Genomic DNA, 12,830 nt, shown 5'->3' with positions numbered 1-12,830 from the left:
CAGTCAGACCACGGCTGCTCACGCCAGATGGGCCGTCCCTGTACAGTCGGACCCACCCGCTCACCCGTCGCACCCCCTGTACTCACAGCCACAGCCTCCCACAGGGGGCCACACTGGGGCAGCCTTGGCACTGCCCAGCCCCTAGCCTCTCCTCCTCTCTCTCCATTCATGGCCCTCTCTCTCCTCCCCTCATCACCCCCGCTGACACCGGCTACCAGTCTGCTTCCCTGGCTCCTGCTGGCTCCCTCGAAACTCTTGGTCCCCGCAGACCCCAACACATTCATCAAGTACCAAGTGGCTGTACCCGCTGAGCCTTCAGGCAGGCGCTGAGCCTGAGACACTGCCACCATCGTATCCCCGAACGTGTGTGGAGAGGCCCTGCTGCCTGCCCTGGAGGCCCGGTCCCCAGGAAAACTGAGGCTCCTGGATCTGGAGGGGGTGTAGAAGGTGACTGGGCTCACGAGAGAGACTATGAAGCAAGTCCAAGAATCTTTATTTCATGAACAAAACTACTTGTGTAAAGAGAGACGAGGCTGAATGGGCCCCTTTCGAAGTGGCCACAATCCAAGGCTGGTGAGAGACGGCGCGTTGGGCTGGGGCGAGAGTGCATCACAGGGAGAGGAGACCCCAGGTCCAGCCAGAGGAAGCAGGAGGGGAAATGTCGCTGCGGGTCGGAGCGGGTCCCAGAACCCCCCGTCCCGAGCTGTTCCAGCCCATCATAACCCTCACCAGGCGGGGAGGGGGCGGGGAGGGGCTGGGCCCCAGTAGTGCGCGTCCAAAGCGGCCAATGTGTGCAAATCAGCAAGAAAGAGGGGTGCGGAGCCGCTGCCCCCACCTCACCGCCCCCTCCCAAACAGGCAGCAGAAGCAGGCATGGGGGCAGCGGCAGTATTGCTTTACCCATCATGCACGGCGCGGGCGGGTGATGGGGCAGGAGGAAGAGGCTGGATTCGGGGTGTGAGCCAAGCCCCCTGCCCTCTCCCACCCTGGAGGCTCCGTTGGCAGGACTTTGAGGCTTGTGGAGGCCCAGGAATGGCCAACCCCCATTGGGGGCAGGCTGTGCCCGGATGTTCCCCGTTAGGGCTGGCTCTTCCTTGAGGCGGAGCCCAGGGCCTAAAGGTGAGGGAGACACAGGGCATCAGGCACCTAATGGCTGACACCTCCCAGGCCCTCCAGCCCCTGCCTGCCCAGCCCACCTTACCGGGGCTATTCGGCCACCTGGACGCCCGTACAGTTCTCTTTGCTTTCTGAGGTGATGGCCAGGTATTCTGAGCTGTGGGGGCAAAGGTCAGGGGTACAGCAACCCCACCGTCGGTCTGGCCCACCCCCCGGAGGCCAAGGAGGGTTGCGGTCTCTGTCCCAGGTGCACAGGGCTCCAGTCAGAGAGAAGAGGGGGCTGGCTGGCTGGCTCCCAGGGATCCTAAAGAAGCCCAGGCTGGGGCTTGCAGTCCTGAATGTGAGGGAGGAGGTATCTGGGGGGTTAGGCTCCTGGGTTCTAGCGGGGAAAGGGGTTGAGGGCCTGGTGTCTGAGTCTGAGGGAGCAGGGACTGGGAGGTTCAAGGGCTAGGGCCTGGAGTCCTGTATCTTTGGGGCAGAGGATGCTGGGCCCGAACCCTGGGTCCTGACAGAAGTGGAGGCCGAGAGTCTGAGGGGGGAGGGGCTGGGACCTCATCCCATCTCTGACACCAAATGGTCCCCTCTGGGGAGGACCGGCAGATGGCGCCCTGGGCTGCTCCCCTGCCCACCTCCCCACTCAGCTCATGCTCCCCTCTGGGAAGCGCTGGCTGTCCTGGGCCGCCTCTCCCCCTCCTCAGCGACCCCACTCACGCGTTCTCCTGTGCAGCAGCCTCCGTGGCAGCGGCGATCTTCTTGTAGCAGTAAACCATCTCTGCCACGAACCATATGGTCAACACCACGATGAGCAAGTACATCATGATCTCAGACACGATGGACGCCATGTCTCTGTTGGCTGCAGGGGCCGGGCAGGGTCAGGTGGCAGCCTGAGTGTGCCTTGAGCCTGCTGTGCAAGCTTGGGCAAGTGGCTTGACCTCTCTGGTCCTGGTCTGCAAACGAGGCCAGGCTGCTTCCCTAGAGCCATCGTTGTTACTGTGATTCTCAATAACCAGCCTTGGACGGGCTTCGGGATCACCCTCAACCTGCCTCCCTGTGTAACTCGAGGGTCCTCTGTGTCATTCAGGTGGTTGTAGGTGCCCAAGAGCTGTAGCTCTACAAGGAGAAGACTCAGGTTCAAATCCTGGCTCTACCACTTGCCAGCTGTGTGACCTTGGGCAAGTGACTCAACCTCTCTGGGTCTCCGTTTCACCAACTATAAAAAGTGGAGGGCTTCCCTGGTGGTGTAGTCGTTAAGAATCCACCTGCCAATACAGGGGACACGGGTTCGATCCCTGGTGCAGGAAGATCCCACATGACACGGAGCAACTAAGCCCACGTGCCACAACTACTGAGTCTGCAATCTAGAGCCCGCGAGCCACAACTACTGAAGCCCGTGCGCCTAGAGCCTGTGCTCCACAATGAGAGAAGCCACTGCAACGAGAAGCTCACGCACCGCAACGAAGAGTAGCCCCCACTCGCCGCAACTAGAGAGAGCCTGAGCGCAGCAACGAAGACCCCACGCAGCCAAAAATAAATAAATAAAATAAAATCCCCAAATAAAAATAACAACAAAAAATGATTTTAAAAAGTTCATAATCACAATATCTCTTTCATGGGAGTGTTGTGAGAATTAAACAAGCTCTAAAAATCCTTAGAACTGTACCTGACATATACATAGCATTTGATACATGTTTACTATTATTAATATTATTACTGTTATTATTGGGGCAGTACAGCACAGTAGTTAAGAGCAGGGGCTCTGAGACCAGACTGTCAGGGTTCAAATCTTATCTCTGCCTCTTACTAGTTGTGTGACCTCAGGCAAATGACTCCACCTCTCTGGGCCTCTATTCTCCTTCTGTAAAATAAGGATGATAATACTCATGCCTTCTCACAGGGTTGCTGGGAAGAGAAAACGAGTTAACATCTGTAACATGCGTGGATGTGCCCACAGTCAGCACCGCGTTAAGTGTTGGCTATTCGCTGACGTTTTCTGGAAACACTCTATCCTTTCCGCAGCCCTGGCTCTTGCCAACACCAGCTTCCTTTCATTGAGCCTAAATTTAAACTGTAAAGGGAGCGTGTTCAGCCAGGGGACCAGAGCGGAAGGCCACTGTGGCGTCCTCGGCCGGATTTCGCAAGTGTCCACTCCTGATCCCTGGTCCCCTCCTTCTGGATGGTCAGGATCTCATTTTCCCCGCTGTTCCCATGTGGTCTTCCTCCCCTGGGAGTGGGCACTTTCTGCTGCTACACCCGGTGCAGATGGCACCAATGTTTTCTGGACCACAGGGAAGGGCGGGTGCAGGGCTGGATGCTTCTCCCCTGCTTCCCTGCAGGAGGAGCTGGGGACAGGGTTCCACACCTCAACTGTTTGTTCGTTCTTTCACTCCAAAGATACCATGAATGTGTCCCATGCAGTGAATGCATGCTCTCAGCCAGGCTCTGTGCTAAATTCTTTACCTGAGCATCTCTCTGACTCTTTGAAACAACCCCAAGGATAGAGACAGTCCAGGCTTCCCACGTCAGCTGACCTCCGGAAGCACACTGAGTTAAATATATGTTGGATAAAGCTCGATCATCGGAATTCTCACCCCTGCTCCTGGAACTCAATGCCCAAACGGATTTAGGTAATCTGGTATCTCCTGCTCTCCCAATCGGATTAGGACAGTGACAGGTATGGGCTCTGTAGCCCATTTGCAGGACAAGGTCACTGAGGCCCAGAGAGGGCAAAGTGCTGGGCAAGGATGCACAGCCAGGACTGCACTCAGAGTCAAGATTCAACCCTAAGTGTAACCGACTGTAGGGTCCAAGCTCTTATCTGCTCTGGAAAGCTTCCCCAGCCAAAGAGAAACTTGGAAATGGCTGGGAAATGTCCAGTGCAGTCTCCAAGGACCCACACAGACATCTCAGGAGGTGGGACTCCTCCACTTTACAGATGAGGAACTGAGGCAGAGGGGTCACACTGAGGGGCAGAGGCACCTTCTCTAGGGAGACCTCTGATTTCTTCAGAAACCCCAAATCTTCTGAGAGCTTCACCTGCCTCCCCACACAGGCAGCCACCAGATCTGAAGCCCAGCCTGCACCTTTGCAGGCCGGATGTCTCGCCAGCCTCAGCGACTGCTTCACCTCAACACCTGCTCCCTTCATACTGGGTGTGTCCAAATAGAATTAGCCAGCTTGGCCCCAGCTGCCAGCCCCATCCCTGGTGGGGGACCCCCAGGTGCTTCCTACCATCTTCTGCACCCCTGCCAGGTCAGTGAAGGTCTCACCACCAGCGCCCACTGCCCCTCATTTGGAAATGACTCAGCTCATTGCTGAGGGGTCATTACCAGGAGGCAATACAGACTGATGGGTAATGTTGAAACTGCAGTAAGACAGTGGATTACAATATAAAAAGAATATAGCATGGCCAGTGATGCTAACAATACAATAATATCACGGGGAATGAAAAAAGTACTGTAGAGTGATATGTAATGTTAAAAATAGCAATGCTGGGACTTTAGTGGTGGCGCAGTGGTGAGAGTCTGCCTGCAATGCAGGGGACACGGGTTCGTGCCCCGGTCCGGGAAGATCCCACACGCCACGGAGCAGCTGGGCCCGTGAGCCATGGCCGCTGAGCCTGTGCGTCCGGAGCCTGTGCTCCGCAATGGGAGAGGCCATAACAGTGGGAGGCCCGCGTACCGCAAAAAAAAAAAAAAAGCAATGCTGGGACTTTCCTGGTGGCGCAGTGGTTAAGAATCCACCTGCCAATGCAGGGGACACGGGTTCGAGCCCTGGTCCAAGAAGATCCCGCATGCTGCGAAGCAGCTAAGCCCATGCACCACAACTACTGAGCCTGCACTCTAGAGCCTGCCAGCCACAACTACTGAGCCCATGTGCCACAACTACTGAAACCTGCGCGCCTAGAGCCCGTGCTCTGCAGCAAGAGAAGCCACCAGGATGAGAAGCCCGCGCACCACAACAAAGAGTAGCCCCTGCCCGCCACCACTAGAGGAAGCCCGTACACGGCCCTGAAGACCCAACGCAGTCAAAAATAAATAAATAAATTTATAAAATAAAATAAACTTAAAAAAATATATCAATGCTACAGTATGTTGTCACTTTGGCAGCACATATACTAAAACTGGAATGACACAGAGAAGATTAGCATGGCCCCTGTGCAAGGGTGACACGCAAATTCATGAAGTGTTCCATATTTTTTGGCGGCCGTAACAACTAATGACAAATTCATGGCTAGTGATATATAAAATAAAATTTTCTTTAAAAAAATACTACAGTATGATTGGTGATAATAAATATATACCAAGTAAAAATTTTAAATACTACAATATGATTGATAATATTTTAGAATACTATAGCATGGTGGCTAATGATAAAAATGTGATAATATGGTTGATAACATTCAAAATACTCTGGTATGATGAACTATGATAAAAAGTTATACGTCTGCTAATGTGAAACAGTATAGCATATAGTATAATATAAAATACTACACTACAGTGAGTAATGTTAAAAAAGCAGTACCGTAATGTGGTGGATAAGAAATACTGGGGTATGGTGGAGGATGCAGAAAATACAGGCTCTGGGAAGATAACAGAAGGAGTTCTACGTTACATAAATATAAGAACACAGGCTCTGGGGGACTTCCCTGGTGGTCCAGTAGTTAAGACTCTGTGCTCCCAATGCAGGGGGCCCGGGTTCCATCCCTGGTCAGGGAACTAGATCCCTCATGCCACAACTAAGAACCTGCATGCCGCAACTAAAAAAAAAAAGAACCCACATGCTGCAATGAAGATCCCACGTGCCACAACTAAGACCCAGCGCAGCCAAATAAATACATAAATATTTTTCAAAAGAACACAGGCTCTGGGAGGCAGTATAATGTGGTAGATAACGTTAAAAAACAGACTCTACTAGGTCACGGGTGTGCGTGAGCCCAGCCTCCACCATGCAGGTGAGGACAGCATTGTGAGCAAGGGCTGAGCCACAGGGTGGAAAGAACCTGGATGCCTGAAGGGCATCGTGGAGCCTCCCCACCGCCTGACCCTTCACCTCAACACAGATTTGAGAGACAGGACTGACAGAGATTTTAAGCCACAGTATTTGGGGTGTCTTTGTTACAGCTGTCCCCCCAACTCATGAGGGCAGGGCTCCATCCTCTACATCCATGGGCGACTGTCCACCCAGCATAGTGACCTATGCCAAAGAGTCGCTCAGACGTGTCTCCTGAATTGAATTCTGCTGGATCACTTTGACAATACACTGAAAAATGCTAATTATCGGGGCTGCCCTGGTGGCGCAGTGGTTGAGGGTCCGCCTGCCGATGCAGGGGACGCGGGTTCGTGACCCGGTCTGGGAGGATCCCGCGTGCCGCGGAGCGGCTGGGCCCGTGAGCCATGGCCGGCCACTGAGCCTGCGCGTCCGGAGCCTGTGCTCCGCAACGGGAGAGGCCACAACAGTGAGAGGCCCACGTGCCGCAAAAAAAAAAAAAAAATGCTAACTATCAAAAGAAACCCACAGGCTCTGGCTGACAGAGTATAGTGAATCATGCCAAGAACAGAAACAACAGTCACACGGGCTTGGCTGGGTTCAAATCCAGGTCCCAGCTCTGTGACCTTGGCCATGTAATCTTATCTCCCTGAGCCTCTATTTCCCCATCTGTAAAATGGGGATAGGAAGAGCCTCTACCCCACAGGGTGGGTGGGAGGATTCAATGATGGACTCCATGTAGGGCGCTAAAGCCAGCACCCCTCTCAGGGAAGGGTGGGCCAATGCACGTTGCCCGTGATGATGTGTGTGCACTGCAGGCCCCTCGGGACTCACGTGCCCTGCTCTTTGGTGGCCCAAGGTCTGGGATACCTCCCTGACTCTCTAAGCCAATGGGTCATAGGGCCCTGGAAAATTCCAATTTACACCCAATCAGAAGCTAGTTCAGGAAAGGGGTTCAAGGCAGCTGAAGCCAAAATGATGAAATGGTTCGACAACACCTTATATCTCTGCTGCTCGGTGTGGGCCCAGACCTGCAGCCTTGGCCTCGCCTGAGGGCTTATTGGAGATGAAATCCTGGGCCCAACCCAGATCTGCTAAGTCAGGATTGACACATCAGCAAGACTGCCAAGTGGTTCGTGCACACAGTCAAATACGACGAGCACTGCTCTAGGAGACGCTCTCCTATCTCCTGCGCCATGTGACAGAGGGAGGCAGGGCTGAGGCTACTTGACAGTCAGACGCACCACCACCATTGCCCCCGTGTGCCGAGGCCCTGCTGTGACAGACACACCAGCCACTGACACCCAGCAACTCGCTCAATCCTCACCAGCTCCCTGGGACATAAGAACGGCTCCACCAACACCAGGAGAGGCAGATACTATTATCATCCTGTTCGCTACAGGACGATCCTTCAGCTCAGAGACAGGGAGGCACCCGCCTGGAGGTCACACAGCGCAGGTGGCAGAGCTGAGTTATGCGCCCAGTACTTCCACGGGACAGGCCCGCTGTGACCTCCCCGTGGCTGAAGGGAAATGGAGGCCGGAGCTGGACTCCAGGAAGGAGGTGCTACTCCCCGCCCCCGCTGCCCAGGCGCGGAGCCAACCCGTCCCCTACTGGCCATCTGTCCCTCCATCTGGCTGCCCATGGGCCCAACTCACCTTTGTTCACCACCTCAAGGTGGATCTTCTTGACGACGCTGGTGTTGTGCTCGTAGTTGTCGAAGAAGAGCAGGCGGTACACGTGGCACTCGTAGTCGCCCGAGTGGTTGTAGGTGACGTTGGTGATGAAGATGGACAGGTCCTGCAGGTCCTTGGTGCCCCGGCTGCCATTCCACACCACACGGCCCTCAAAGCGCTCATCCTCCTCCAGCTGCAGCACCTCGTTCTCATAGCGCAGGATCTGGGGGCAGGGGGAGCGGGGTCACCGCTGGGCCACGTCCCCCACCAAGACCTCTATTCTGTCCCGAGCCCTGACACACACACATGCTGACACATGCGTTCCTCAGTTATCCGCCCAAGCCCCCACGCGGCATTCCTGGCCTTCATTCTCTACCATTCTTCCCCGGCCCCCAGACACGCTCCCCAGGCGGGGAGAGAGGCAGCCTGATGCCGGCTGCTGTAGACCCCAATTCTCCAGCAGGCCCTCAGAGTTTATGGCGCCCCCTCATATGTAATTCAAACTACACGGAACAAAAAGGAGGTCAAAAAAGTTCTGTTTCCTTCTGTGACGACCATCTGAGACATTTTTGCTCGCACTAAACAATGGCAATGACATTGATTGGGTGCCAGGTGCAGGAACTCAATCAATCCTCATGCAAACCTCAGAGCTAGAGACCACCTGCCCCCCATCTTTTCAGAGGCAGAAACGGAGGTTCAGAGAGGCTCAGTGACTTGCCCAAGGTCACCAGTCGGTCATGGTGGAGCTGGAATTTGGATCCAGGTCAACAGTGATAGCACATTATTGCAAACAACCAACCAACCCCTACCGGAACCCTGCCCCCGCCAACTCCCACACAGACGCCCACCCTCCACCACCCTGCCAGGCTCCCACACACCTTGACGAACTCCTCTGTGCCCTTCTGGCGGAAGGTCCACTCCGTGAAGGTCTCGGCAGTGGTCTCGCTGCGGCGCTTGCAGGAGATGCACAGAATTTTGAAGGTCATCCCATACACGGCCTCGGTCTCTGAGTCCACCTCCACACAGCCTCCCCAGGCTGAGGACACTGCGGGGACAGCAGGCTCAGGTCGAGCCAGGGCACCCATCACCCTTGGCAATGCCAGGCTCGCTGGCTGTTAGTTCTTGGGCCCCTCGGAAACCATCTGTTTCCCCTCAATAATGATCAGGAATGGCCAGAAGCAGATGCTGAGCCTGGCCCTGCCACCTGCTACGTGCCCTTGGCAAGTCCCTCATCCTCTCTGAGCTTCAGTTTCCCTCTGTGAATGGTGAGGGAATCGATCGTCTTTGCTTCTGGAGGTGCTGGGCAGGTTCTTTAGGGTAGGTAAGGTCGCAAGGGGTCTGGCACACAGGACACCCCCAATTAACAGGGCTGTTACCGTGGTCAGTAGCTCAGAGTCTTTGCTACCCAAGTACCCCTTCTTCAGAAGGCCACTTGCCCAAAATACTGCAGCGCGTAGGTGGTGGGACCAGATTTCCAGCTGTGCTAAAAGTTCAAGGTGGCGGTGTCAGTTCTACCATTATTGCTCTGTAAGACCAGCCAGCCCCAGAGAAATGGGTTGGGAGAAGGCAAGGCCTGAGAAGGAGGTGGGCACGGGAACCAGGGCAAACCCACACTCCAGCCCTGCTCCCCAGTCCCATAAGTTCCTGTCGTCCACCCCCACCCCAAGCTTCTGCCTCAGCCCGCTCTGCTCCCAGGCTCCTCACTTCCTAAAGCCAATCCCACCTCCTATTAGCTTCTCAAAACTCTCAGAGCGCTTTCCTGCCCCAGGGCCTTTGCACCCTCACCGGATTCCAGTCCGTTCGAGTCCCTCCACATTCTTACCTGCCACCTCCTTCCTGCTCACTAGCTAATGCTCTGTCTCTCTAGCTCTGGGGCTTTTCCTTTGTCCCTGATTCTTTCTGCTGTTAATCTTGGGGTTTTCTGCCCTCCTCCTCTGCTGTCTCTTTCCATCTCCCTGAACGCCTCTGTCTTTGTCTCCCCCTCTTTCTCTCTCTAGGGGTCTCTCTAAAGGTCCCACCACTTTGTGTCCTTTTCCCAGGCTCAGACACGCTCTCCCGGCCTCTCGCTCTCTCACTCCACCTCTCCCTGTCCTTTTTAAACTCCATCTCTTCCTGTGTCTACCTGTGTCTCCATCTCCTTCTGCCTCGCTCAAGTTTTTCCTCTCTCCACCTCTCAGATTCTTAACTCTCTCTCCTCAGTCTCTCTCAGGCACACTCTGCTTCCCTCTCTCTTGGCTCCCCCCTTACTTCCATCTCTCCAGTCTCCCAGCGGAGCGCTCAGGAGTTCTTCTGTGTCTCTTGCCCGTTCCTTCCGTCTCCATCTCTCCCAGTCTCTCCTTCTCTCCGTCCCAATCTCCGGGCGCCGCCTCCACCCCCGTCCCAACCCCCACCTCCCGCGGCTGTGGGTGTCACATTGCAGCCTGCGGGGCTCCGGGAGCAGCTGACTCCGCGTTTCCTCGCCCCCGGCTGGGCGCCCGCAGCCACCAACCTGTGCCAGCCCGGCCCCCGCCCGCTCGCGCCCACCCGCACCTCCGCGCCCTCCAGAACCCCGCTGCCCGCGCGCACAACTTCTGAAGAGGACTTAGCCGGGCCGGGGGATGGGGTGAGGGCGGCCCCCGCCCGCGGCCGGGAGTCCAACGCGCGAATCCCGCCGCCCGGCCAGTGCTCCAGCTGTGCCCCCCGCCGCGCGCGCCCCCAGCGCACTCACCCAGTGCCGCGCCGACCACGAAGGCCAGCAGCGTCCCCATGGTTGCGCTGCGCCCCCTCCCGTGCCGCCGGTATTAACAGCGGGGCGAGAGGCGGCGGGACCCGGCGGCGGTCAGAATGTCCCCGGGAGCGCGCGGGCGCAGCAGCTGCGGCTCTGGGACCGGCGAGGGGGGGAGGAGGGGGGGCGCGGCCCCCCCGCTCCGGTTACCGCCGGGGGCCCAGCCCCGGAGCCCGGTGTCCGGGCATCCCCGCCGCCGCGCAGGCGGCGGCTGCTGCTCGGGCTGTTGCGCTGGCGCGCGCAGCCGAACACATTCGCCAGGTGCGCGGACCCCGGCCCCGCTCCGGCTCCGGCGCGCCTGGGCGCGGGCCGCGGTCTCCTGCGCACTGCAGCGGCGGCGGCTGCGGCCACAGGAGGGAGGAGGGAGAGGGAGAGGGAGGAGGGAAAGGGAGGAGGGAGAGGGAGAGGGAGAGGGAGGGGGCGGGATGAATCACCGCGGGGGGAGGGCGCGGCTGCCCAGCCTTTGCCGCAGCGGCCCGGGAGTCGCCCGCTGCACCGGCCTCTCCCGGTGGCGCAGGGACCGCGGCTTCGGGCGTGGGGCGCGTGGTCTGGTTGTCCGACCCCTCCAGACTCCGGGGAGCCCCAGTGTTGGAGTCTGGGAGAGGTCACCCTCAGAGTTACAAGAGGGTTTGGAGAGCGGTTTGAGGGCAGAGCTTCGGACTTCAAATTATGGAGGTCATCCCCATGGGATCTCGAGGGGAACTTGGCTGGGACCTCCAAGTGACCTCCCCCTCAGACCCCTGGCACTCCGGCCTGGAGGTCACTGTGTGGGAACCCAAGTGGGCATGGGGGGGTGTCAGGCTAGGGCTACCCATAATACTCCAGACCCCTCTCAAGCAGGATGGGCACCCTGGATCCAAACCAGAAAGTCGGCTCTGGGGATTTGAGGCGCCATGTTTCTAGAGGAAGGCCCTTCAAGACCCCGCTACCCTCTTTTGTCTCTGACGTCATCTTCTACTCGCCTCTCCAGGCCACTCCCCGCTGCTGTCCAGGTCCCTGCTGTCCCCAGTACACCAAGCTCATTCCCACCTCAGAGCCTTCACCCTTGCTCACCTCTGCTTGGGCCACTCTTCCCTTAGGTGACCAAGGGGCTCACTTCCTCTCCTCCGGCAGCTCTCGGCTCTAACGTCACCTTCATCAGGCCCTCTGTCCACTCAGGACCAACTGCCTCCGCAGTCCCTTACTTGACCTCCTTTACTAGTTTTGTTTTGTTTCTTTTCTACAGCAGTTGTCACTACCTGACATTATACTCTTCTTTATATAGTTTTTCTCCATTCACTGCTTGTCCCTCCAACCCTGGAAAACAAGCTCCCGCAGGGCGAGGACACTGTCCCGTGCACCACTGCGTCTCCAGCACCTTCCACCGTGCCTGTCACATTGCAAGTACTCAATAAATATTCGTCAAATGAATAAATAACCGCCAAGCACAGAGCCCTTCTGGTACGCTGGATTCACTTCTACCTCCCCAAACATTTACTGCACTTCCATTATTAATCTGCATTTTACAGACAAGGAAGCTGAGGCTGAGAGGGCCACTCCCTTGCCTAGGGTCATGCAGCTGGTCTCAGGTGGGTCTGGAATCCTGCCGGCCGAAGGCAGGGGGCTTGTCTGCTAAATGGAGAGGATGAGGGGCGAGGCTCCGTCAAGACCAGGGTGGGAGACTTTTGGTTGAGGGTTGCTCCTCAGGTCCTAACCTCCAGTTCTGGGTGGGGTGAAGTTCCAGAATCTCCCCCCTGCAGCCTTGCCAGGTGAGAGGAACCAAGGGTGGGGCTGGCCCGGGGCAGAGGGAGAGGAAGCCAGGGACACCAAGCCAGTGACACCAAGCCAGGGACACCAGATACCTTTGTGATCTGGGCCTTTGTGCCAGCACCTCCTAGGCTGTGAAATTCCCCTGCAAAAAATAACTCTCTTGCTGTTCTGATCCCTCCCCTCTGATCGGGGGTGGCAGGCAGAAGCACAGTGAGGACAGGTCGTAGGCACCAGGCAGGGGCACCTAGTGACAGCCCTACAAACTGATGTTGGCTGCGCACCTACTACGGGCTTGGGGCTGTTCTAAGCGCTTTACTAATATTAACTCATTTAATTCTTCCTACAAGATGGGTGTTACCATTATGCCCATTTTACAGGTGTGGGAAACTGAGGCTCAGGATGGGTAACTTGCCATGATCACATAGCTAGAGGTTAGAGGAGGCTGGCTCTGCCCTTTGTCACCTGTGGTCCATCCTGCCCCATGCAGCCCCTCCTCCAGTCCTCTGCCCCAAGCCATCAATTAAGATTCTTACAGCCTGA

At 56.6% G+C, this 12,830-nt stretch overlaps 1 protein-coding gene and 1 non-coding gene across 3 annotated transcripts; one reads left to right on the top strand and one right to left on the bottom strand.

Moving 5' to 3' along the window:
* Positions 1-476: 476 nt before the first annotated feature.
* Positions 477-10,898, bottom strand: SCN1B (sodium voltage-gated channel beta subunit 1). 2 transcript variants are annotated; one of them, XM_033844999.2, is made up of 6 exons: positions 10,485-10,898; positions 8,656-8,822; positions 7,760-8,000; positions 1,827-1,968; positions 1,201-1,272; positions 477-1,112 (listed from the first exon to the last, which is right to left on the bottom strand). In XM_033844999.2, exons 1-5 carry the CDS (start codon positions 10,522-10,524, stop codon positions 1,206-1,208), a joined length of 657 nt encoding a protein of 218 aa, XP_033700890.1. In that variant the 5' UTR covers positions 10,525-10,898; the 3' UTR covers positions 477-1,112; positions 1,201-1,205. The 2 variants fall into 2 exon arrangements, with proteins under 2 accessions (XP_033700890.1, XP_033700891.1); XM_033845000.2 differs by lacking the exon at positions 10,485-10,898 and adding an exon at positions 10,025-10,456.
* LOC117309326 (U6 spliceosomal RNA) lies at positions 5,206-5,312 on the top strand. Its single transcript, XR_004523614.1, has one exon. It is a non-coding gene; the product is annotated as a U6 spliceosomal RNA (small nuclear RNA).
* Positions 10,899-12,830: the final 1,932 nt, after the last annotated feature.

The sequence above is a fragment of the Tursiops truncatus genome, chromosome 19 (assembly GCF_011762595.2).
Source record: "Tursiops truncatus isolate mTurTru1 chromosome 19, mTurTru1.mat.Y, whole genome shotgun sequence".
Taxonomy (NCBI): Eukaryota; Metazoa; Chordata; class Mammalia; order Artiodactyla; family Delphinidae; genus Tursiops; species Tursiops truncatus.
Note: the sequence above shows the minus strand (reverse complement) of the source record. Positions and strands in the feature narration are given on the sequence as shown.